At 48.5% G+C, this 27,241-nt stretch overlaps 1 protein-coding gene across 1 annotated transcript in view; it reads right to left on the bottom strand.

Annotated features, from left to right (window-relative positions):
- Nucleotides 1-27,241, bottom strand: part of EFCAB6 (EF-hand calcium binding domain 6) — a 257,461-nt gene that overhangs the window by 99,615 nt on the left and 130,605 nt on the right. The window contains exons 15-17 of the mRNA XM_013964311.2: nt 26,986-27,146; nt 20,772-20,945; nt 18,492-18,660 (exon numbers count right to left, since the gene is read on the bottom strand). Of these exons, the coding sequence (XP_013819765.2) occupies nt 18,492-18,660; nt 20,772-20,945; nt 26,986-27,146 (504 nt within the window). The remainder of the gene's footprint in view (nt 1-18,491; nt 18,661-20,771; nt 20,946-26,985; nt 27,147-27,241) is intronic.

Genomic DNA, 27,241 nt, shown 5'->3' on the forward strand with positions numbered 1-27,241 from the left:
GGCCACCAATCAACTCGATTTATCGGAACCCGTGGAGGCGATTTATAACACAATGTAGGGCTAAACTGCAACACGTATAAAACCGACTGTCAAGTGTTTAACCCTTGAAGTCTTGTCCTTTGGTCTTTTCTAGGAGGCGTTTTCCTTAGGAAAGTTCCTCAAAGAAGAACAAACTGTGGCCGGCACGTTCTGATTCTCCGAATCGTCACTTCCGCCATTCCTGGGCCATCACTTTGATCGTGGACTGGTTCTCTGCTGAGATTTCCTATGTTTTCATTCATTATGAGTACACTTTCCTTTGCATGACTGAGCATGGTTTTAATGGTTAAAAATTTCAAGTGCTAAGTCTAACGTCTGGATCATCTCAGAGTCTTTGCTCTTGAGAAAGGACACTCTTCCCTATTTCTCCATATGTTGAGTAAGATTGGGTGGGCTTCCTGGACATTCTGAATGTTATGGTGTGTGGGGATTCTGGATTCTGTTACATTTTGTTTACCTGTTTTGAGTACACAGTAGAGTTGGCTGGACTCTGCTGGGCAGCAGTTTAAATCTCAGTTTGCCTCCTTTATCCTGAGCCAGGCTCCTAGCAGTCTGCCCTGCTTTTGTCTCATCAGGGTCAGCCAGAGATTTGGTAAGAATTCATAAGCAGAGCTTAAAGCACCCACATTCTGGCTCCGTCCTCTACAGAAATCCCCCTTTACTCCCCAGTGGCATCAGTCACTCAGACCTCCCTCTGCTCTCTGGTTCTTCAGGCTGGAAAGGCTGCTGGCTTCTATCAGCATTTTATCTACCATACGTGGCACCAACTTCAGCCTTCACTCAGATGAGAAGCTGAAAACATGGGAACATTTCCCCATGCTATTTCCATTTCCAAGAGTTGACTCCTCTCCAGAATCTAGTTGCTTGGTTTCATTCTCCAGGACCTTTGGGTACTCTATTTAGCTATTTATTCATTAATTTACTGACTTGTTTAACACTGTCCAGTGTTCATAGTTATGTCTCTAGGAAAGCTGGTCTAGTAGCAGCTGATTTACTCACATGAGAAGCAGAACTCCCTGACGCACATCCTTAGATCACAGCGAGGACCAGCACAGCAAACGTCTTCCCAGCTGCCCGCCCACCCACCCGCTTGCAGGGATAATGCTCTTTTCTGAGCGTCCATAGTCCCTCTGCTTGCTTATACTGTAAACAGTCCCTCAGGCACTCGACAAATAAATGGCTGTTGGTTGGAGAAATTACCAGCACTTCTTTTCCACCTATGTACCCCAAGAGCATACAGTAGGTGCTCAGTAAATGCTGAATGACAAGAAGAGGCAGGGATGTCAGTGTAAGGGAACCCTGAATGCTCTCCCAACTCCTACTATGTGCTAAGTCGCTTCATTTGTGTCCAGTTCTTTGTGACCCCAGTGGACTGTAGCCTGCCAGGCTCCTCTGTGGAATTCTCCAGGCAAGAGTGCTGGAGAGGGTTGCCATGCCCTCCTCCAGGGGGTCTTCCTGGCCCAGGGACCACACCCACGCCTCTTACGTCTCCTGCACTGGCAGGCGGGTTCCTTCCACTAGTGCCATCTGGGAAGACCCTCTCCTACTGCAGGTCTGGGTGAATCTTGTGCCTGATGTGAGACAGTCCATGTGAGGCAGATATGAGTGGCAAGTGGTCATCTATCCTTGGCTAGGTAGTAGCTAGACTACCCAGAATACTGCTAGGCAGGAGGAGAAGACATTGTCCCGGGAGGCAGACACAAGGAAGCAGGAGGAAAGGGAGGCGGGCTTAGAACTGCAAGGTTGTACTTGTCCTTGAGACCTGAACTACAGAAGCTTCAGACCTGCGGAGGTGCACGGCTCTGGTGCCGGGTCAGCCATGATCTTCATTGTTCCTCCCTTAACCCTGCACTTAGTCATGTTCTGTTTGCAAACTGTCAGTCTGGGGGACCAAGGGAAAGGCTCATGTTTACACTCTAGCTTATACAGAAGCCAGAGACTTGAAGACCAAGATGTGAAGCGAAGGTAGAAGTCGGGTGGACAGACCTGGAGACTGCTTGTTCAGCCATTCCTCCCCACCTGAAGATTCTCCCACGTTACTTGTGAAAGAACCAATGTGGGCTCTGGGTTTTATTTTTAATGAATAATATAACTTCTACTTCTTGACATACACATTCATAGTCAAAATGAAACAGGCAAAAAAAAAAAAAAAAAAAAGGCTTCTCTAGAATTTCAGACTTACTCTATCTCCCCACCCTCCATTCCCTATCCCAGGAATTCCTGCTCTTCCAGCCCCTCCTGACCCTTAGCTGCCTCAGTCATCAGAGGGTAGAAACAATCAGAGAATTCAGTCATCAAGACGACCTGATCACAGGCAAATCTGCCATGAGGGATTAGAGCACCAAGGCTGGAAAAGAGTACCGAACTTAAAACAGATGTGTACTCAGACAGAAAGCTGAAACTCTTTTGGCAAATGTTTCTGTGAATATTCAGGCACACAATCGGACTGTCCGTGTGGCCCCAGCAAGCAGGGCGTTCACAGCGGATGCAAACCCACATGAGAGGCGACCACGGTGCTATCGCCTGCAGTGGCCACGGTGCATTCAGTTCGAGAGGCCGTTGCCTGCTATAAGCACGATTCACGGGACGGGAGTTCCTTTCAGTTTCGTAGGTGGTAGGAATATTGTGAATATTCCAGAGTGTGGAGGGTGTGGAGCATCTCAGATAAAAGACACCGAGCGCCTCAGTGTCCTTGTGTGAGGACACCGATGGCGGGGACTGTTCCAGAGACAGGGACTCAGAAGCAGGATCTGAAGCTGGGGAGCATCTCGAGCACAGTCCCAGCATCAACGGCCCAATGACAAGACCCAGGGCCGACTTCAGAGCAGCAAACATGTCTCCAGAGGGCAACGGACGCTTCACAAGTGTCACCAAGAAAGAGACCCCGACTGAAGATATAGCAGGTGCGGTCACAGTACTAAGTGACTCCCATACACTACCCTTTTGTAAGCAGAGCAACAGCTCCTCAACAGAAATATGACCAAGTCCACCTTACAAAGGAGGAGGTCAGAGTTCAGGACGGCTAAGTAAAAACAGCTGTTTGCCAGAAAGCTGGCTGTGAGCGGTGGAGCAAAGGCTTGAACGCGTGTCGGCCTCATGCCATGAGATACCACTGTCTCCTGACTCCGCGGGGGGAGAGCCTGGAGCATGTCAGCTGCGGCATTTACAGGTTCACTTACAGATGAGGAGCCTGGAGCCCAGAGACACCAGCACCTGTCCCTAGGGACAGGCTTGAGCACAGAGACACCTGAATAACTCCAGCGGGGGTACTGCCCAGGGATGCTCGGTAACCAGTGACAAACAGCCCAGCGCTGTGGCTGAGTCTGGACTCACAGCTGAGGCTCGGGCTCCACGAACGACGGGAAGTGTGCCACTCCCCACTCCAGCGAGCTGCCCAGCAGTCTGCGGAGGACATGGTTGAGACCGGGTCTGGGTGCTCCCCGAGGCTTTGTGGCCCATATGTTTGGGGCAGGTTGATAGCAGGGACAGAGGCTCTGTGAGCCAGCTACTGCATAACAATCATCCAAAATGTGGTGGCCAATGACAAAACAAAGATTTGTCCTTGAACCAGTGGGTCTGCGGCTCAAGCGCAATTTGGCTCATTTAAGGTGGCCTTGGCGGGAGGTTCCTGGTTCAGCCTGCAAGGTGGCTGTAGGCCCGTTTCACAGGCATTCACTCTGGGGACCCTGCGGATGGGACAGCAGCTGCTCCAGGGAAGTTCTTCTAACAGCTGATCGCTGGAGCCCAAGGCCAAGCTCGACCCACAGCTGCTACTCAGGCTATCTCGGCCACACTCCATGTCCAGCACCACTGGCTAACTATCCCCTGAGGTATTGGAGAGCAGAGAGGCAGGGCCATGAAGAGGGGGTGAAGGACAGCAAGTGCATGAACTCTGAGGTCCTTTCCGGCTCCACGAGTCTATGGGATCCTGTATATTTGGTGGCAGCGCTATGACCTCTAGAAAGATATCACTATCACAATCCAACAACTCTCCCAAATCTAGACATGCCTAGCCCTCAGGTGAGATCTCTCTGGTCCAGACCCAGTTCCACCTGACCCATGGGTGATGGTGCTGAAAATGCTTCCAAAAACAATCTATCCCCCCATCTTCTGGACCTTCAAGACACACTGAGGGTTTGATAACTACAGTCACCAAGCTATAAAACAGTGGGGCTTTTTCTTTCCTTTCCTGACGCAGGCGTGATGATAATGAAAACAGTGATAATATGATTTGGTTTAGTGGAGTTTTTTAAACTATATTATCCCCCTAGAACAACAAGACTAAAATTGTGTTTAAAAGGCTCAGAGTGACGAAAATGCTGAGCCTAAATGCAACCTTCAGAAATTGTGAAAGGAGAATAAAAGACAAGGTGACCTGGCAACTTTCAGTAACAAGGAGATTCCCGGGGTGACTCGCAAATGGACCAGACATGTCTAACCTTGGAGGCAAGCTCCCAGAATGTAGAGTGCTTTTTTGCACACATGTAAAATCTTAGCACATTCCATGGGCAAATGAATCCAATACTTTAGTAACAAGCTGTGAAGACTGCAGTTGAAAGCAGACAAGCCATTTCTGCTTCAGAGGAGACTGTTCTTAAGTCCTGGAGTCATGTCTGTTGTTCAAAGGGCAGGTGAAGACAAACCATGGGGCCCAAAGCCGAGCACAAGGTCAAGGTGGCGGGAGAAGCTGCCACCGGGCGGCCACACCCGTTTCTGTGCCTGACTTTATTTCTCCCTTCTCAATTTCAAAAGCAGATACATTTTTAACATATAAACTTCACGCAAGTCCAATTATGATCTTAATAATGCATCTGGGAGGTGACTCTATATGGATAGAGTTTATATGGAAAGATTTAAATGTGGCCTGAGAGTAGCCAAGAAAATACAAGAAGGGAGGAAAAAAAATAAGGAAAGATCTGTTTTACTAAAATTAAAAAAAAAATTACATTGATATAGAAAAGGATGTATAGAACTGTGCAACAAAATGAGAATTTTTCAGAAGTATGCCCTAGGATAATGAGAATTTCACAAACGACAAAGGGAAAATATAGAAGAGCCTCATTTTACACAGTACCAAAAAAATTAACTCCATATGGATTCGGAATTCATATTTAAAAAATAAAGCAGTAAAAAATTCTCGCAAGAAAGTCTAGATTATCTGCAAAGTATGAGAGGGAGACCCGCAGGGACCAGGGAAGAAGGAAACTTATTAAGCAAGACTAGAATTCATCTTTAATGAAAGAAAAGAGGAAAAAAGAATGGAAGACAGATACATTGGGTTGTACAGAAATCTTAAAACACTTTAATGGCAAAGGATAAAACAAAGAGACAAATGATAGGTTTTATAAATATATTTGCAGTGCGGAAGACAAAGAGCTAATACAGTATTAATTAATTCAAGAGTTTTTGGGGGACACCTACATTCGAGACACTATTCAAGCCATCAGGAACTCAAAGGTGAACAAAAGACCAAAACCCTGCCCTCGGGCGCCGGCTCTACTGGAAGGGCTAACCGACTGTATTGAGTTGCTTGAGTCCCCAGAAAGATATGCTTAAATCTTAACCCAGTTTCCTGCACATGTGACCTTAATGAAAACAAGGTCTTTGCAGATGTAATTGAGTTCCCATGAGGTCATACTGGACTAGGCTTCCCAGATGGCTCAGCGGTAAAGAATCCCTCTGCCGATGCAGGAGACGCAGGTTTGATCCTTGGGTCGGGAGGATCTCCTGGAGGAGGAAATGGAAACCCACTCCAGTATTCTTGCTTAGAAAATTCCGTGGACAGAGGAGTCTGGTGGCCTACAGCCCATGGGGTCACAAAGGGTCAGACATGACTGAATGACTGGGCACGCACGCACGCATGCACACACTGGATTAGGGGTGAGCCCAAGTCCAAGGACGGAAGTCCTTATAAAAAGAAGGGACTCTGGAGAGCGAGGACAACACAGGTGAAGACTCAGACACAAGCAAGAGGCCAGAGGTCAGCGTGAGGGCAGCTTAGCAAGCCAAGGGCAGCCAGGGGCCGCCAAGCCAGCAAGGCTGGGAGCCAGAGTCGGCAGGGAAGGGTCCTCACATAAACAAACTGTGGCGGGCGGCAGCACTCTGCAACACCCGGATTTCAGATTCTGGCCGCAGCACTGTGAGAGAAGAGATTTCTGTGCTTCAAGCCAGCCAGTTTGTGGTGATTTGTTACAAATTCCTAAGAAGCTAGTACACACGTATTGGTTCGTTTAATCCTTATCACTATCCTACAATCCCTGGAGAAGGAAATGGCAAACCACTCCAGTATCCTTGCCTGGAAAATCCCATGGACCGAGGAGCCTGGTGGGCTGTGGTCCATGAGGTCGCAGAGTCCAGCATGACTGAGCGACTGACACACAGACTATCCTACAAGGTAGCTGCTAAAACGATCTCCACTGAGGGGAGGAAACTGAGGCACAGAGAGGTCTGCCCAGGGTCACGCAGTTGTTAGGCAACAGAGCTGGGATTTGACTCCTGGCACCCACTCCAGATTCTGGCCTGGAGAATTCCATGCACTCAAAGAGTCAGACATGACTGAGCTTTGACTCAAAGCTTTTCACTCTGAGACTTTGAGTGTGGCTCAGAATCAGCCTTTGAGATGAGATCAGGTGCATACAGGGGGTGGTATGGCTGTAGGCAGAGTTTTAAAACGCAATTCTCCAATGCTCCAAAATTGATTGGGTTCATTCCAAGAATACTGAGTACTTATGCCCTGTTTCAGATGCTTGGGACAGGGCAGAGAATAAAAAGGACACAGATAACTGCTTGAGTAGCAGGTCCATCTCAGGGAGGAGGGCAGGGCTGCAAGGGGCTGGGGGACAGAACCAGGCTGAAGCTGACGCAAACAAGAGTGTTAGGGAAGAGCTGTGGTAGCCGGAGGCTGGGGTGGGGCAGGGTATAGGCTGGGGTCAGATTAAGCAATCCTACCCCAGGGAATCCATTCCATAGAGATGAAAGCATCAGTACATAGAGATACATAAAGAATGATTGTTTGAAGAGGGGAAAAAGAGAGAAAAAGAAATGAATGCCCATCAAAAAGGGAAGGGTTGGTGTTCAGCTTGCAGTTCTTTGCTTCCACTGAGAACAAACAGAAAGCCAGACAAAAGACAGCAAAACACCTGTCTGACATACAGACAGCTGCTGAGACAACAAGGGCTCAAAGGGACACAAGTCGGAGTGAAGGGGGACCTTCAGAACTCGGAAGAGAAGGAGGTCACAGACCCATTCTGGGAGCAGAGCCAGGGTTCAGGATCGGGGCTGAAGGCCCAGGCAGGCGGTCGCTACCAGCAGAGAGAGAAACAAGCAGAGCTCGTGGGACTGCAGAGACCAGAATCAGAGACTTCACTTTTCAGTTTCCTGGTGAGAAGGGAAAACAGAAAACGGACCCTGATACTGTCAGTTTTCCCCTCGAGGTACTGGCTGAATTCAGAAGCCACGGGGTGGGAATTGACAGAAGGCTTAGGAATCAAAGCAGAAAACCTCAGAAAAGCTGAAGGTTTTTTTGTTGTTGGGGGGGGGGGGTGGTTCACCTTTTTGAGTCCTGAGGAAACTAAGGTTAGACAGAATTCAGGACTTCTCAGGGATGAGGGCTCAAAGAATAGTCCATGCTCTGAGTTAGAAGAGCTTCCCCAGTGGCTCAGTAATAAAGAACCCACCTACTACACAGGAGAGGCAGGTTAAATCCCTGGGTCAGGAGGATCCCCTGGATAGGATATGGCAACCCGCTCCAGTATTCTTGCCTGGAGAATCCCACGGACATAGGAGCCTGGGGGGCTACAGTCCCCGGGGTCGCAAGGAGTCGGACACGACTGGAGTGACGGCACACAGGCATCAGTTCAGTTCCATTCAGTCACTCAGTCGGTCACTCAGTCACTCAATAACCTCAGATGAGGTTACTGATATTTCTCCCAGCAATCTTGATTCCAGCTTGTGCTTCATCCAGCCCAGCATTTTGCATAATGTACTCTGCATATAAGTTAAATAAGCAGGGTGACAATATACAGACCCCATGGACTGCAGCACGCCAGGCCTGCCTGTCCATCACCAGCTCCAGGAGCTTGCTCAAATTCATGTCCATCGAGACAATGAAGTCATCCAACCATCTCATCCTCTGTCGTCCCCTTCTCATTCTGCCTTTAATCTTTCCCAGCATCAGGGTCTTTTCCAAGTAGTCAGTTTTATGCATCAGGTGGTCAAAGTATTGGAGTGTCAGCATCAATCTTTCCAATGAATATTCAGGACTGATTTTCTTTAAGATGGACTGGTTAGATCTCCTTGCAGTCCAAGAGACTCTCAAGAGTCTTCTCCAGCACCACAGTTTGAAGCCATCAGTTCTTTGGCGCGCTCAGGCTTTTTTATTGTCCAGCTCTCATATCCATATATGACTACTGGAAAAACTATAGCTTTGACTAGACGGACCTTTGTTGGCAAAGTAAAGATGTCTCTGCTTTTTACTATGCTGTCAAGGTTGGTCATAGCTTTTTTTCCAAGGAGCAAGTGTCTTAATTTCATGGCTGCAGTCACCATCTGCAGTGATTTTGGAACCCAAAAAAATTAAGTCTGTCACTGTTTCTATTGTTTTCCCATCTATTTGCCATGAAGTGATGGGACCAGATGCCATGATCTTAGTTTTCTGAATGTTGAGTTTTAACTTTTTTAACTTTTTCACTCTCCTTTTTCACTTTCATCAAGAGGCTCTTTAGTTCTTTTCTTTACTTTCTGCCATAAGGGTGGTATCATCTGCATATCTGAGGTTATTGATATTTCTCCCAGCAATCTTGATTCCAGCTTGTGCTTCATCCAGCCCAGCATTTTTCATAATGTACTCTGCATATAAATTAAATAAGTAGGGTGACAATATACAGCCTTGACATACTCCTTTCCCAATTTGGAACCAGTCTGTTTTTCCATGTCCAGTTCTAACTATTGCTTCTTGACCTGCACACAGATTTCTCAGGAGGCAGGTCAGGTGGTCTGGTATTCCCATCTCTTTCAGAATTTTCCACAGTTTATTGTGATCCACACAGTCCAAGGCTTTGGCATAATCAATAAAGCAGAAGTAGGTGTTTTTCTGGAACTCTCTTGCTTTTTCCATGATCCAACAGATGTTGGCAATTTGATCTCTGGTTCCTCTGCCTTTTCTTAAAAAACTTTGAGGACTACACGCTAGAAGGGAGTTCCTTTGGTTGGGTGGTTGGTTTTATTGTTGGAGTGTTCCACATGCTGCAGGGCAACTAAGCCTGTGTACCGCAACCACTGAAGCCCACGTGCCCTGGAGCCCATGCTCCACAGCGAGAGAAGCCACCACAATGAGGAGCCCAAGCACTGCACTGCAGCTAGAGAGGAGGCCCTGCTTACTGCAGCTAGAGAAAGCCCACACGCAGCAGCGAAGAGCCATTCTAGCTAAAAATAATAGCGATAAATTAACGGAAAAAATTAGTCCAGGCGCAAGCATACAGAAACATAAGATGCAGAGAAATAGCAAGGGTAAGCATGCAGATACATATGATATCTTATTTACCATAAAAATAGCATCCCATGGGATTCAGCATTGAAGGAAAATTTAAATGCGTGACAACAGTAACATAAAAGATAGGAAGGGGTGAATGAAATTAGTTTTATATCTAGCATTGCTAGAGAAGTGGTAAAAATAACAACATATTTAAGTGCATACAATAAGACAAGGATTCACATCAAATCTCTCAGGCAGCCTCTAAAGACTGATGGAAGAACATACACATCAGCAGGCTGAGAGCGGGGAAAGTGGAATGGTAGAAATAGTTAATCTAAAAGAAGGTAAGAAAGGAAAGAGAAGAGTACAGGAAACAGCCGGGTCAAATAGAAAAACATAGTGAGATGATATTCACAGATATGAAATCAACTCTGTGTGCTTATGTGCTCAGTCATGTCCAGCTCTCTGTGACTCCACGGACTGTACCCACCAGGCTCCTCTGTCCATGGGATTTCCCAGGCGAGAATTCCGGAGCGGGCTGCTGGTTCCTTCTCCAGGAGAATCAACTCCATCAGTAACTAAACGTCAGATGAAGTGGCTGCTGTCAGTGCAAGACTGAGGCTGTCATGGTCTGTTTTCTGAAATACCCGCTATATGCTGTCCATGTGAGGCAGTTTAAATATAAGCACCCAGGAAATGCGGAGTAAAAGGATAGGAAAAAATATGCTATGCTAACATGAATCAAAAGAAAGCTGAAGTAACTATATTATTATCAGTCTAAAGTAGACTTGAAGGCAGGCAGCATCACTCTGTACCAAGAGAGTCCTGTGATAATGAAGAAGACAGCTCACAGGAAGCGTCAGCAATTCTGGGTCTATGTATACGCAAAAACTTAGCTTCAAAGTGAACAAGGCAGCAAGCAACAGAGCTAAAAAGGATCTCATAGACAAATCCACAATCAATTGGGAGGCTTCAACACATTTCTCTCAACAGCTAATGGGATGAGCTGGCAAAAAATTGATAAGGAGACAAAAGGTCTGAAAAACACAATAAAATCCACTTAGTTGACCTACTTAGAAAACTAAAGGTCCATGATGGACTACACATTGTTTTGAAGTATTTCTGGGACATTTACCAAAACTGTCTCTATGCTGGGTCATAATCCAAGCCTCAGCATATTTAGAAGGATCAGTTGAAGTGATTTAACTTTAAAATCACACCCTTTGATAGCCCAGCTGCTAGAGCAGAGGATGATAGGTTCGATGAGTGTAGACTTTAAAATCTATTCTGTGATCACAATGGAATCAATTTTAAAATCAATAATAGGATGACCCAGAGAGATGTTATGGGGAGGGAGGTGGGAGGGGGGTTCATGTTTGGGAACGCATGTAAGAATTAAAGATTTTAAAATTTAAAAAATAAAAAACTAAAAAAAAAAAAATTAAAAAAAAAAAACTAGACTTCTTGGATGATAAAATCAATATAGTAATACCTGTCAAAAAAAATAAATAAATAAAATCAATAATAAGAGATAAACTAGAAAATATCAACTATGTGGAAATTAAACAGTAAACAATTGGAGAAAAGAAGAAATCATGATGGAAATTATAAAATATGTTGAAATGAATGACAGTGAAAACACAGTATACGGAAAACTGTACCATGCGGCTAAGGCTGCACCTAGAGGACGATGGATAGCCATCAGTTCACACACTAGAGAGACAACGGCTGGAAAGCAACGATCTAACATTCTATCTCAAGAAATCAGAAAAAGAAAAGCAAATTAAATCCCTAGCAGGTAGGAGGAAGAAAATAATGGAGGTAACAGCAGAAATAACGAAATATAAAACAAATTATACAAGAGAAAAAAAACAAGTCAAATAAATTTGTTACTTCGAAAAGGGAAAACTGAGAGATCTCAACTTCTGCATTTGGGTAGGATGGAGCAATTCACAGCAAGCAAATATTCCCAACGAAAACAATTTTAAAAAGTCAAGTAAAAACAACAAAAAGGCATCAGAAAGCTGCAAAAGCCATGAGGTTTCAAGGGACCAAAATCCCAAGGTGGACAGGACTCACCTTTCAGCGTCAAGGGCTTCCCTGATAGGTCAGCTGGTAAAGAATCAGCCTGCAATGTGGGAGACCTCGGTTCGATCTCTGAGTTGGGAAGATCCCCTGGAGAAGGGAAAGGCTACCCACTTCAGTATTCTTGGGCTTCCCTTGTGGCTCAGCTGGTAAAAAGTCTGCCTGCAATGTGGGAGACTTGGGTTTGATCTCTGGGTTGGGAAGATCCCCTGGAGAAGGCAAAGTCTACCCACGCCAGTATTCAGAGCTGGACAGGGCTGAGCAACTTTCACTTTCACACTTCCAGTGTCAAACTGAGGGTAGGCGATTGCATTTCCCCTGGGAACAGCAGACGCCTCTGGAGTGGACTTTGGACTGAGAAATAGGTTTGGGCCAGACGGAGAGCCACTCCAGCAGAGCGTTCGCTAGTTACATGGTGCCGGAGTGGCGAAGTCGGAGGGGGCAGGCTCAGAGCATGTCTGGCTCCCCCTTCCAGACATGTGCTCATCTCTGGAACAGGCCAGGGCTGGAGTCTAAGGACCTGAACTGAAAACTTAAAAAAGGACAATGCAAGTCTCCACACCTAGGAGACAAAGGCCCGACAGGGAGGAAGACCCTGAGAACACACAGGCAAAAACAAATCCCTAGAGGTGTGGTCCATTGACACTGAGGGTCTGCAGCTGCCCGGGCCTGGAGGAACTGGCCCATTTGGGCATGGCCAGATGCCGAGAGGCTCCAGGTTTGGCATCTGTCAAGAGAATTATTGCTGGAAGATAGAGAAATAAATATAGACTTTTGATGGGTGTGTGGAGCTTGGAGCAACAAAACTGAAGATGTGAGGGACCTCGAACACACAACTGGTTCGTCTCCTTGAAACAAACATGTAAGATTAGGAAGCGGTAAGGAACAGCCAAGAGATGCTCAAGGGTGTTTGTGGGGCTTGGTTTAAACAGGGTCCCTGTCCCCAGATGGAGAAGACTGTGTGGCAGTTGATGGCAGTGAGTGGGGTGGGCACCCGTTCCCCAGATATGTGAGTGTGACCGGCACCCAAAGGGCTTAAGGTACTCTGCTGGAAGGAAGTGAGGAAGCTCACCTCCTGATAAGCAAGGTGAGATATCCTTGCCTTCAGGAAGGTGCAGAAGGGGCCAACACTGCTAAGAATCTGGGACACTGGGCTGGGCTGTTACAGACTCTGGCTTCCCTAATCCACGTCTTGGGGGCTCTGTGTGTGTTGGCTGATGAGCTCTGCAGCCTGTGTCTGTCGCCGGGGCCTCTGCTGGGACTCCAGAAATGGGACTGAGAATAACAGTGAGCTGAACAATGTTCAGTGTATTTACTGAGGATGAAGAATAACAATTTCCCATTAGGAACAGCCAATTACAGGGAACCAGAATTGTAAAGCTGCCCTCAAATTCCTGATGGATGGAATAGCTCAATTAGTCTAACTACTCAATTAGACTAATCTTGACTTACGTGTCCTTGGGTGTTTAGTCATTTTATGTCCCCCATGGGCCACTAGTCCCAAGCAATGAAACTTCTGCTTTATCCATGTTCCCCGTGTGGCTTAGTCCTATTTCAAGTGTGGAACAGGCACTCTCACAATGTTTACCGAGAGAAAGGATGGCAGAGACTGTTGTATTTGCCTGCCTAATGTGTATTCTCTCCTTCTCCCATAGGAGAGAACCTTGCTTTTTCTGGAGGTAGTAATGTGCCCAGCCAAAGAGTGTGTATGTAAGCGGAAGCTTATGATACATTACAACAAAATGTTAAGTTTGAGGAGCTTCCAAAAAAAGCCCTTTAAAAAAGAAAGCCTTCTCTGGCTCAAGCCTTTGCCCTTCCCTTTTTCCTTTCTTTATGCCTGAAGCATGTGTGTGATAGCTGGTGTTCCAGCAGCTATCTTGTATACATGAGGCTAAGACTGAAAGAGTAAGAAGCTAGACGCAACGTGGGAAGACAAGTACAGTCTGCAGACAATGTAGAGCTGCTGCACCGCCCCTATAGCAACAACCTCAGACGTCTCTCTTACAGGAGAAAAATAGCCACTTTAAACATTTAAGCTACTGTTTTGGGAGTTTGCTGCTAATTCAGCAGATGAAGGATAGGAAAAGGGGGAAATGTATCTGGAGAAGGAATATACAGATTCTAGATCATCCTAAAATTCAAAAATGGTTTTCGGCAACATTACAAATTCTTGACTCATTATTTAAATAAATTGGGACATTTAAAAACACACGGAAGTCACAGGATTTGTGGTGCAGAGGCCCGAGCAATGAAGCAGAAGAGTGGGATTTCCTGAGAGAAAGAATATGTGTTACAGGGTTGTTGTGAACAACGATTTAATGGATGATGCAAAATACCCAGACCAGGGCTAGTACAATTCCAGAAAGAGCAGTCCTTTTCCCTCCCACAGTGGAAATTGCATACTTGACCATGAGCTCATGAAAACCCCAGCAGCTCTGCCTCTCTCAGGGCTCTCAACTCAGTGTGGGGTCCCTGGTTATCTTACACTAACGAGAAACTCTGATATCTCCTACAATCAAGAGAGAAAAGGGGGAAAGTCCATTACCAGTTAACAAATAAGAGTCTGCATGACAGACAAAAGCTGCCTGACCCGGCAGGTGAAAACAGCAACAGAGTCCAGTGATGACCATGCAGGGACGCAGGGGCCTGTCAGCTTCCGCCTGGCTCTGGGTTCTATTCTCATGGGTCTCTCCTAAGAGGACCTGTGTAGCCCATCACCTCCTGCCTCCACCACAGGGAAGGTGATGGCTGCTAAGAATAAACAGCACTTCTAATTTAGAGTGCAAGGTATTCAGTTCAGTTCAGTCACTCGTTTGTGTCCGACTCTGTGTGATCCCCATGGACTGTAGCACACCAGGCCTCCCTGTCCATCACCAACACCCGGAGGTTGCTCAGACTCATATCCATTGTGTTGGTGATGCCATCCAACCATCTCATTCTCTGTCGTCCCCTTCTCCTGCCTTCAATCTTTCTCAGCATCAGGGTCTTTTCCAATGAGTCAGTTCTTTGCATCAGGTGGCCAAAGTATTGGAGTTTCAGCTTCAGCATCAGTCAGTCCTTCCAATGAATATTCAGGACTGATTTCCTTTAGGGTGGAGGACTGGTTGGATCTCCTTGCAGTCCAGGGGATTCTCAAGAGTCTCTCCAATACCACAGTTCAAAAGCATCAGTTCTTCACCGATCAGCTTTCTTTATGTTCTGACTCTCACATCCGTACATGACCACTGGAAAAACCGTAACTTTGACTAGATGGAACCTTTGTCGGCAAAGTAATGTCTCTGCTTTTGAATATGCTGTCTAGGTTGGTCACAGCTTTTCTTCCAAGAAGCAAGCGTCTTTTAATTTCAAGGTTGTAGTCACTATCTGTAGTGATTTTTACAAATGATGGTTTGCAAGGTATTCAAGCCAATGGCAAAGCACTGCCTGTGTTCAAAGGATGAACAAGTACATGGACACAGAACTGGGCAAGTGAGTATATAGGACTTAGAGCTTCACTCCCAATGCCCCGGGCTTGAAACTCTGCAGCCACTGCGCTACTAACTGGTAAGAATGGGGGAAGGGAGGGGAAGAACATTGCCTCCCCACAATCAAACTGGTAGGAAGCAGTGAAGGGGCATTCTTATTAAAAGTAATGTCCTTTCCACAAAACTCTGAGGCCAGATGCAAGCTCAAAGCTGCCATCGGTTGTACCCAGCTAGCCTGTATGGGCTTCCCTGGTGGCTCAGAAGGTGAAGAATCTGTCTGCAATGTGGGAAACCCAGGTTCAATCCTGAGTCAAGAAGATCCCCTGGAGAAGGGAATAGCTACCCACTCCTGTATTCTTGCCTGGAAAATCCCATGGACAGAGGAGCCTGGAGGGCCCCAGCCCATGGGGCTGCAAAGAGTCGGACATGACGGAGTGACTAAGCACACACACACACACACACATACACACACACACAGCCTGTATGACACCCACCAAGCCAGTATGACTCCCAGCAAGGGTCTGAGGTTGATACAGACTGGCATGGATTCAAATCTGAGTGTCTGCATGGCTTACCAGCTGAACCACGCTGAGCCATGATCTTAAGTCCTAAGCTTTGGTCTCCTCATCTGCGACGTGGGTTTCATGTGATCTATGTCTCATGGGGCTCCTGTGACAGTTACAAGTAACGCTTGTGAAGCAACACGCCCAGTGCCTGTACACTGGCAGAGTCAGTAAGTCTTCAGTCAGCGTAGCGAGACCATCACTAGTTTAGCAACGGTTAGCATTATCACCATGGTTATTATCATTGCTATCATTCCCATTACAGAATTAGTCATCGTTAACACTTAAAGCTCTCTGCAGAGTTGGTTTCAAAGGTTTCCTTGCCACTGAAGTTGGGTATTCGCAAACCTTTAACATCTGGGTGCCTTGCATTATGTCCAATCTAAATTCTGGCTTCTTTCTATAGTATAAGCCCATGATTTCCCCAGCTCTGACTTCACCAGCGGTAGAATTGCTCTCATTGGTAAATAATTTAACAATGAAAACTTACATTTACATAATGCTTTGAGGTTACCAGCCTATCGAGTTGAAATCTGGGTCCCCAGCGGATGGTTGAAAGTCACCCCACGATTATTGATCTTCAAGTTAAACGGCTGGTCACGACAGGAGGTTTTCAGAAGTTAAACCCAACAAGTCACTAAGAGGGAAGCCAGTGGGATACTCCCCTAACTGTGTTCGCCGTGAACCGGTTGTCAAGTCTCCTGAAACAAGAGACTCCTCTCCCTGCATCTCCGTCCTCTAGTATTTTGTGTTGCCTTCCGCACCCCCTGCCACCCACTGGCATGTCTCCAGGAAGCCAGCAACCAGGGAGGGGAGAGGCGTGCCGGTGCCACCGGGAAGCAAGAGCAGAGCTGCAGCTGCCCCTCCGCTTGGCCGGGATGTAGGGACGGGCAGGGGGCAGAGAACGGGGCCAGGGTGGGTGCGCCAGGTGGAGAGGGGAACCAGCCTCATGTTTAGGAACCCCAACTGGCTTCTGAAGCGGCTGCTTGCCTCACTCCGCAGGTGGTGGCCCTTCAGGTTCCCCTGGGGTTTCTAGTTAACTCTTCAGGTTCACCTGTTCATCCAGCAAATGTCCTCTGGGCCCTACTGCGTGCCAAGTACTGGGATACATCTCTGTCCAAAAGAGATAAAAATGTCTACCTTTGGAGCATATGTTTTTACTGGAGGAAGATAAACAGGCAGAATAAAGAAATGAACCAGGGACTTTCCTGCAGGCCTGGTGGTTGAGGACCCACCTGCCAGTGTAGGGGACCTAGGTTGGATCCCTGGTCCAGGAAGATCCTACACGCCATGGCCACGCGGCAGCTAAGCCTGAGCGCCACAACAAGTGATCCTGAGCTCGGGAGCCTGCGAGCTGCAACTGCTGGAGTCCACGCAGCCTAGAGCCTGAGCTCCACAGCAAGAGAAGCCACCACAATGTGAAGCCCCGCAACAGAGAGCAGCTACTTGCCGCAACTAGAGAAAAGCCCGCGCAGCAGCGAAGACCCAGCAGAACAAAAATAAAGAACCTTTAATTAAAAAAAAAAAAAGAATCAGAGTCAAACACAAAGAGGCCCCATTTGCCAGGTGATTCAGGGTGGAACCTGGGACCAGGCCCTGGGAGGGTTCCATGACTCCTGCCCATTTACCCACCGAAGCTGCTCTTACCAGTCGGCAACGGCTGGCTCCCAGTTCCTGGTCCCCGCCCCCCCCCCCCCCACCAAGCCAGAACTTGTGGAACCATCCTTGACTCTGTCCTCTCGCTTACCTGTTACCCCATGTCTCCTTGCTGGGCCCCTTAGGCTCACAAACCTAGATCCTCCACTTCCACGTCTCTTGCTTGGGAAAGGGGAGGTCTGGACTGTTTCCACAGCCATCTAATCCCTTCCCCCCTCCCCCCACCAGCCGGCCCCCTCCTCCACCCACCCTCCACACTGCTGCCGATGAGAGGCTTGGAAATGAGATTCGGACAGAGCCCATTTCAGCACCTGGCATGGGGGCAGGCACTAGATAAACTGCAGCTGCTAATCTGATTACCTCTCTTCTTGGAAATATATTTCACTGCCTTCTTCTGAAGGTGTCCACACGGACACTACTACGTATTAGCGGCAAGGTTTCCCTTTAAAATAGCTGCAGATGATGAACCAGGGGGATCATAATAGGAATTTTAAGCAATAGTGCAAATTCATTCCTGAGAAGTCTGTGCAGAACCCTTCAAAGTGAGTTCTTTCTGGCATGAACCTCCCCAGTTCCCATAAGCACATGCAAATCAGCACTCTGAGCTTCCCATTTTCACTGCCAGTTTCTTTCTCCCCCACTTTCTTGCGGCACAAACCGCAGCTCTGTTATCACAGCGTCCCGGGAAGCCCTCGCGGGCAGGGCTGGGGGGGCCCTGAGCAGCCTCACCCTGCCCCCCCGCCACTGCCCCACCTCGCACACGGAGCCGGGTCCTCAGTGGATGGCCAAGGAAAGCACCAATGAACCCTTTGTTTTGAAAGGTTAACTATCAAAAACCAGCCGCATTCACATCAGAAGCATAGTCTGAAGAAAGTTGCCAAGGATATTTTTGGCCAGAAGAATCCTTTTACATTGTCGGAAGATGCCTAGAAATGAATCCGTTTTGCCCTGGAATAAACCCTGACTGAAAAAAACCTTAATGCTTGTGCCTTTAGAGCCTGGTAGCACAGTAAGAGAAGGAAATGGCAACCCACTCCAGTGTTCTTGCCTGGAGAATCCCAGGGACGGCAGAGCCTGGTGGGCTGCCGTCTCTGGGGTCGCACAGGGTCGGACACGACTGAAGCGACTCAGCAGCAGCGGCACAGTAAGACAACTGAACTTCCTTCCGGAAAGGAGGAAACGCAGAAACGAAGAGAAACCTTACTCTCCTACCTTCTTGAAGTCATGCATGTTAATTTTGCCATCAGGCTCCTTGGTGAAGTCGAGAAACCGCTTTCTCAGTGCTGGGTCCTGCTGCCGTATGCAGCTTTTGAGCTTTTCAATGACTTCCTCCTTTGTCATGTTCCTGGCCATGGCACCCTGGCTCTCAGCGGGCTTGGCTCTAAAATCACAAGCAGGCACACAGCTGCAGCAGCGCGCTTTCTATAAGCCAGCAGCCCCCAACCTTTTTGGGCACCACAGACCAGTTTTGTGGAAGACAGTTTTTCCACGGAAAGGGGGAGGGATGCTTTGGGGGTGATTCAAGCTCACTGCATTTATTGTGCACTTCACTTCTATTATTACATCAGCTCCACCTCTGATCACCAGGCATGAGGTCCCGGAGGTTGGGGACCCCTGCTACAGAACTCACCCGCTTATGGTTCAACCCAGGACAACACAGGGGCTTTCCATCCCCTTTTCACAAACGCGCAGACAGACGCTGAGGTCAAGGGAGGGACTCGGGGACTTCTTACACGCCCATGGCTCGTAGCTTCAGAGCCAGGCCAGCAGCTCTGTGTCACTGTGTCAGGTAAGCTCCCCTCCCGGGCCGAGGTCCCAGCACAAGGCAGCAGGCCAGGGTGGGGAGCTTTGGGGCAGGGGCTGGTGTCAGCCCTGAGGTTTTCAGCTGTGCTTTGAGCTGGCTGAATCTGGCGTGTGAGTGGGAAGACACGGCTGAGAAAGGATACTTTAGTGAACTGGGAAAATGCAAAGTCACAGCCTGCTACACAGCCTTAAGGTAAACAGGCTGTTTTGTGGTCACCAGATCAAAGATCATCAGACAGCCAGGGGAAGGAAGGGATGTCCACAATTAATCCAAGTTGACTTGTGAAATCGATTTAATCTATATAATACAGATCTTACGTGGTGTGCTCTGTGTCTGAGTGTGAGAATCTATGTGTCTTTGAAGGCTAACAATTCTCCAGCCCTCCTGCAGCCTCCTAGACCTCATTTGGATAGCCATGAGATGGTCCGGAGAATGGACTTCGACTCCTCACCTGCTGCTTCTGCCAGCCCTAAGAGCTCTCCAGGAATGCCCACGTTTGATGAAATGCTAACCTGCTAGTACTTCTTTCACCGCTTTTTTGGGAGGCAGACGTAGCACTTTATAGAATCTTTTACCTTTCTCTTAAAATACCATCTTTCTACTCACCTATAAAGCAGCTACTATTAAAGTGCCCAGATAGTCAAATTTCATCACCTTAGCATTAAAATATTCCCATTGCTCTACACTTGAGAATTTTTTAAAGGGGATATGACAAAGTGAAGTCGGCCAATTAGTCCTACGTTTTATCTTTCCTTATGGATTTAGTATAAGCTATAGAACAAGCAAGTTAAAATAATATCTTTTCATTAGGCTAAACCTATATTTTTCAAAATGAAGGGCTAAAATATTCATCAGTCTGACTTTTAATGGATTTACTAAGTACGTTTTACTGTTACGATTCAATTTGGCAATCATTTAAGTAATTCTATCATTCATGTTAGAAAATGTTAACCAGTGTTATGAGTATATTTTGCAATAAATATTATACAGCAGTAAGGAAGCTACAACTCTGGCAAAAAGTGCGACTGCAGGGAGGCAACAGTTGAGTGGCAGATGGGTTCTTTGGGAGCTGAAAGTCCTGGGTCCTTCCCCCAGGGTGTCCACTCAGTCTGTGAATAACCTGAGCATGCAAAGTGGCTTTCATTTGTGTCCAGCTCTTTGCGACCCTATGGTCTGTACCCTGCCGGCTCCTCTGCGCATGGGATTCCATTGGAGTGGGTTGCCATTTCCTTCTCCAGGGTATCTTCCTGACCCGGGGATGGAACCCATGTCTCTTATATCTCCTGCACTGGCAGGGGGGTTCTTTACCACTAGCGTCACCTGGGAAGCCCAAATAATGTGAGGCCAGTCCCCAGACCTCCTCTCAGGTCTCAGTGCTTTCAATCCTGGAATTAATTAGTCAGTGTAGCGTAGTCCTAAGATCTCTGCTTGCTCTAAAACGCCCTGACTCTAATCACTGCATTCATCATTTGCCATCTTTCTTATTTAAATCCCCAAATATTTAAATACTCATTTTTGTCAACAAATATTTACTGTCTACCTTGCAGTAGAATTCCACGGACAGAAGAGACTGGCGTGCTCCAGTGGGCTACTGTCCACAGGGTTGCAAAGAGTCGGACACGACTGAGCAACTAACATATCCTGCGGTAGGCACCGTGGTTTTAATACATGCTTTTGTTTTGTTTTACCTCTCAGAAAGGTCTGGCAGCGGCTGCTCCTCTTTTTGAAGTTGTTCGTTTAACAGTTGACCCTTTGGCACGGAAACTGGAGAGACAGTGGGCGGTCGATTAATTCCTAGGCATGCCAAAAGTTTCTTGTAAAGGATTCTTCCTGAAGCAATATCCTGAAACTTACTGCAGAGTCTGAATTTTAAAAATAATTAGAACACGCCCATTAGAACAGCTGAAATAAGAAGGAGCCTACCAAGTGTCGGCAAGGAGGTGAGTGGCTACAGGTCTCCTCCACGGCTGGTGGAGTGCGAGATGGCGCTCCCACTTTGGAAGACAGTGGGGCAACCGAAGGCATACTCATCAGAGGATCCAGCTATCCTACCCATAGGCACTTGGCTGGAAGAAATAAAAACGTATGTCTGCACAAAGACTGGTATAATACCTGTAGCTTTCATTGTAAGAGAAAAATTAGCAATAAACCAAATGCCCATCCATAGATGAATGGATCCACAAGGCTGGGGAAGGCCATAAAAGAGAAGTCTACTCTGCAATGAACAAGAACCAACTGTGGATACACAGAACAGTGTGAGTGAGCCGCACAGACATTATGCTTGGTGAATAAAACCTGGCATCTTGTACGCTTGCATTTACAGAGAATCCTAGAAAATGCCAAGTCATCTGCAGTGACATGGTGCCAGGTGGGTGGAAGAGAGGGTTTGCAAAGGGCACAAGGAAGTTTTAAGGACGATGAAAAAGTTTAGAATCTGGGTTGACAGCTTGTGATGGGTTCACAGAGATATACACACTTGATGGATTTCTTCCAATTGTATTATTTAAGTATGGGTTAGTTTGAGACTCCTCTGGTGGTCCAGTGGTTAAGACTTCCATGCTCCCAATGCACAGCAAGCCCACCTCACGGAGCTGCAAGAGGCTGGGGAAGGCTCGTTCTGAAAGGAGGGAACAGATCGTCTGAAAACCCGGACACAACAGAGAGCTCAGCATCAGCCTCGCTGGGCTGGGACCTGCGGGAATGGCCGCAGCAAATGAGAGCTCCATGTACGCTTGACCCTGGGTGGCAGGCTTTGTGTCTATCACCTCATTTGATCCTCACCACAGCTCTTATGCTCCGCACTTGCCCAAGTTCACAGCTTGTTCAGGGCCAAGCTGGGATTTGAACCCAGGCCTTCTGGCTACAGAGCCCGAGTTCCAGAGGGGCTTGAGGATCCTGAGGGGCTGGGAAGCCACATTCTGTTAAAGCAGCTGGTGTTTTCCTAATGGCAAGAGGACACCCAAGTGCTTCAAGCAGGGTTTTAATGTGATCATCTCTGTAGGGTTTCCTTGGTAGCTCAGATGGTAAAGCATCTGCCCCTGCAATGCAGGAGACCCGGGTTTGGTCCCTGGGTTGGGAAGATCCCCTGGAGAAGGAAATGGAAACCCACTCCAGTACTCTTGCCTGGAAAATGCCATGGACAGAGGAGCCTCGTAGGCTATAGTCCATGGAGTTGTAAAGAGTCGGACATGATTGAGCAAATTCATTTTGTAGCTTAGACAAAGACTGGTTACATAATGGAGAAGAGATAGAAAGGCTTGCATCTCAAAAATCCAGGTGCTTGCATGATCAACCCACTAACGTTCATTCATTCATTCATTCATTTCCTCGCTTGACATTTAAGATGCCCTGTCCATGAGCCAGGCACTCTTCCACTCCTAGGTACTGGAGCTTCAGCCCAAAGAGACAAAGTCTCCACATTTTACATCCTTGGTGGGGTGGCACAGGTAATAAACATAAACAAATGACAGGAGCCAGGAAAAGTGGAGCCGGGCGACAGGTGGGGAGCACCTGGGAGGTGGGGTCGGGGAAGGTGGAGAAGGAGGCGAATGGGGTGACCTGCCACTCTGGGTGGTGAGATGTGCACCAATCTCCTTTCCAAGTTAACGTGTCTAAAATGAAACTTCTGATTTCTACTCCCGGAAACTGTCCCCCTCAGCCTCCCCCAGCTCAGATGACAACCCTGAGTCCCCACGTGCTTCAGCCAGAAGCTTGGGTTCATCCTCATTTCCTGCCCACCCTACCCCAACCCAACACCCCTGGCAGGTCAGCCAGTGGTATTCCAAACACACCCTGAACCTCCACATGTATTCATGGTACGTTTTCCTAGAAGAACCACAGGGACAAAGTGGGCAGGGGATGGTCCTTTTCACACCAAAGTGAAAAAAGTGAAAGTGTTAGTCACTCAGTCATGTCTAACTTTTTGCAACCCCATAGACTGGGGCCTGCCAGGCTCCTCTGTCCATGGGATTCTCCAAGTAAGAATTCTGCAACAGGCAGCCATTCCCTTCTCCAGGGATCTTTCCCACCCAGGGATCAAACCCAGGTCTCCCATATTGCAGACAGATTCTTCACCATCTGGGCCACTAGGGAAGCCCCTTGTTACACCAAACTGCTTTCCAGAGAGGCTTTTTCATTTACACACCCACCAGCACACATGCGCGAACCACCTTCTCCTTCCTGCTCTGTCTTTCCACTTGTTTGCAAATTCCCATTTCTTTTACTTTAAGTGGCATCGAACATAACTCATATTTTTTTTTCTATTTATTAACCTACATTTTAACAAAGCAATAGCAAGGCTTCTGCTCAGAGCCTTTGGCAGATAGAGACATTTCATTAGGATTTAATCATACTGTTTTCATGAAAGGCAGACTTAGCGTAATCTCTTTACAGTGAGTGATGATGTTTTTACATATAAGAAAAGGCTTTAAAAAATTAATATACTTCAGAAAAAGAGGAGTTGATATAAAGAAAATCAAGTGTACTCAGGTAGAACATGAATGCCACTGGGCGTCATCTTCTTTTTAGGGACAAGTAAACGGAGACTTCAAGAGCTTCCCCTCTGTTGGCCCTTGGAAGCTGCTGCAAACGTTTAACTCCCAAGCCTCCCATTCCACCTGTGACCTGCCCGCTCAGCTGGCGATCTCGCCTCCCCCTGCACTGAGAAGTCTGGAGGGGGGACTCCTAGGTCAGCACCCCCATAACCCTTCTTCCCACCCTGGCTCCATCTGCTTTTCCTCCGCAGATGCTGGCTGCAGTCTTCGGCTTTTCCCAGCCCACAGGCCTGCCAGAGCCTGTCTGTGAAGCCAGGGGACTCCCTTCCTGACCCTGGCCTCTCTGCACCACACACATCCTGAGGACCTGCTGGGTCTCCCCCCACCCAACTGCTCACCCCACTTGCTTCCTCTGTGACCTCTGACCTCGCTGGGCCCCTGCCCCCTTAGCCTCAGGCACCCCTGCCCCGACCTTCTCGGCTTCCTCTGCTGCGGGACCAGCCGGGGCCCTGGTTGCCTGGTGGTGCCCTCAGGTCCTGCCCAAGGCCTGCTCACCTCAGCCAGCCAGTCCACCGTCAACCCTAGACAAACGCTTGTCGAACGAACAAACGAGCAAGCGGTCGTGTGAGGACCCCGGGGTCTCGTCCCGGCCCAGACTCCCCTCTGAGCCCCACGTCTTCCTGCAGCCCTTTTTCTGGCGCTTTCACCCCGTCTGCTCTCTCAGCGGCCCTGTCTCTCCCACCTGGCGGCTGGAGCAGCCCCGGGCATCCCCGGAGACCGCTGCGCTCTCGGCCGTCAGCCTCCCTGTCCAGAGTCAGCGGGCGGTTCCTCTGCTGCGCAGACCACCCCGCAGCAGCCGGCCCCACGGTCCTCTGCCCCTCCTCCTTCCGGCCCCTTCCTTCCCCTTTCCCCCATTACACCCGTCCCCCTCCCTGGAGCCAGAGCTGTGTTTACAGAGCACAGACCGGGCGTGGCCCCTCGCCCCCTCTAGACCCTCTCGCGGCCTCCGGTTGGCCCTCAGCTCTGCTTCTCGGCTGTGGGCCGCACGGCAGAGGCGACAGGGACTCGGTGCGCCCGCGCCCTGCCGGCCCGCGGGTGGGGAGGACCCTGCCCACTGGATGACTCCGGTCCCCTGGGGGGGGGGGGTGCCCGTCCTTCTCGCCTGCCCTTCCCGCCCCGCGCCGCGGGCCCCTGCCGCTCTCCTCACATATCCCGCCCAGTTGTCCCGCGGGAGCATCCCCTGCTGCCCCACGTCCTGCAAGGCTCTCCCCTTTCTTCTCCGGGTTCCAGCCTCACGTCCCTGGGAAGCTGCTCGCCTTCGGTGCCCTGGCCCCACCCTCCGGGCTTCCAGAACTGTGCCTACATGGTACTCTGGGGCTCGCACGCCACGCCGGGCGCTTCTGCTCTCCTTCCCCCACGCTAGACACCCCCCCCCCCCACCGCCAGTAAATGAAGGCCTTTCTGTAAACCTATCAAAGAAGGCTGGGCGCCGAAGAATGGATGCTTCTGAACTGTGGTATTGGAGAAGACTCTTGAGAGTCCCTTGGACTGCAAGGAGATCCAACCAGTCCATCCTAAAGGAGATCAGTCCTGGGTATTCTTTGGAAGGACTGATGTTGAAGCTGAAACTCCAATACTTTGGCCACCTGAGGCAGAGAGCTGACTCATTGGAAAAGACCCTAATGGTGGGAAAGTTGAGGGCAGGCGGAGAAGGGGACGACAGAGGATGAGATGGTTGGATGGCATCACTGACACAATGGACATGGGTTTGGGTGGACTCTGGGAATTGGTGATGGACAGGGCCTGGCGTGCTGCAGTTCATGAGGTCACAAAGAGTCGGACACAACTGAGTAACTGAATTGAACTGAACTGACTGATATAACAGGAGCTTCTCTGGTGGCTCAGATGGTAAAGCATCTGCCTGCAATGCAGGAGACCTGGGTTCACTCCCCGGGTCGGGAAGATCCCCTGGAGAAGGAAATGGCAACCCACTCCAGTACTCTTGCCTGCAAAATCCCATGGATGGAGGAGCTGGGTGGGCTATAGTCCATGCAGTCCCAAAGAGTTGGACACGACTGAGCGACTTCACTTTTTTTTTTTACTGATATAACAGGATGGCCAGAGGCAGGAGACTCATGCAACACTCACTGAGTGATAGACCAAGTGGAAGGACAACTGAGCTGCCCAGCCAGCCCTGGGCTCCTCCCTCTCTCTCCCTCTCCCCTGGGTCTGAGCACTCAGCACAGTCATAAGCAAGCCCTGCAGACACGGACATCCCCGTGGCCTCCGCCTTCGCCCACTGCCCAGCCCAGCCCTCACCCCTCCCTGAGCTCCTCCAGAACCGCCTCTGGGCTTGCTGTCACCTGCTTCTCCCTTTGCTTGGTTTCTTCCCCCTGCCCCAAGCAAACTGACCTTCCTGCAAGAGTTCTGTAAACTGGATGGATGCAAACAGCTGGCCCAGCACACCAAGCTCTCGAAAGCCCCTCCTTATGGGGAAAGCCTTGCCCCCACTTCTTATAAGCCATGGGGAAAATGGGCTATGAATGTTCATAGAAAGAGAGGCCAACAACTGGGTCACTTCAAACCGATGTAATATGAAGCAAAGTAAAAAAAAATAAGATTTTTAACATTCCATTTGGAAGGACTGAAAGAGCATCCTTGTGATGCCTCTGAATTTCCACCTACAGGAATCTCCCAGATTACTGCCCACACCCTGGGGAGCACTGGCCACCCGTTTCTGAGGGCAGCCTGTGGCAGGCGCCATCCTGCCTGAGTCCCACTCCAGCCTGCTGGTTGTCAAGGTCATCTGTAGTGAGGGAACGCCACAGGGGGCAAGCCCTTCTACCTGGAGGGTGGAACAGACACCAGGCAGGACCCATGGAATCTTCAGGACACCCTTCTCTTCTTTCTCTAATATCCCTGTACCCTCCAGCTTCGGCTCAGCTACCACAAAGTAAGTTTTAAACTAAAATGAACTATAAATTATATATATAAACTATCAGTCAGGCTACCATTTATGGGCTGGTTGGTCGCAGCCAGACACCCTGGGAGGTAAAACAGCATGAAGATTCAGACCACAGGGGTCATGGCAAGCAGGATGGGACCCAGGCTCCATGGCTCACTCCCGTGTGTCTCCAAGGACTCGCTGAACGTCCTCAGGCCTCTGTCTCCTTATTCAGGAAAAGGAGTTGTAATGCAGCCCTACACACTTGTGGCAAGGATTCAGTCATATAGTATATATGCCAGGTTCTCAACCAACGTTCAAGGCTTAGTATGGGCTCAATAACTAGGAGCTATTACCAGTACTACCTACTAACACGGCAGAAAACACGTAGAAAAAGGTTTAGAATTATCAAACAGACTTTAAGGAAGACGTCACATGAACTAATTCTGTTACCTGAAAACTTACTTTACTAAATGTTCAGTTGTTAAAAATGGGCAGAATACGCGCATGATTTTCTTGAAATTATTTCGCCCAATGAGTCCTGTGTCTCCGAGGTCATATGACCGCAGCATATTACAGAAAGCTGATGGATTCTTAGCAATCGAGTCATGAATAATTTCTTCCACCTACCGGGGGGAAAAAAATGATATTTACCAAGTTGCATGTTTGTAACCTGGGGTGGGAGGGAGCACCCTGGGGCCACACAGGAAAGCGTTACTTA

The sequence above is a fragment of the Capra hircus genome, chromosome 5 (assembly GCF_001704415.2).
Source record: "Capra hircus breed San Clemente chromosome 5, ASM170441v1, whole genome shotgun sequence".
Classification (NCBI taxonomy): domain Eukaryota; kingdom Metazoa; phylum Chordata; class Mammalia; order Artiodactyla; family Bovidae; genus Capra; species Capra hircus.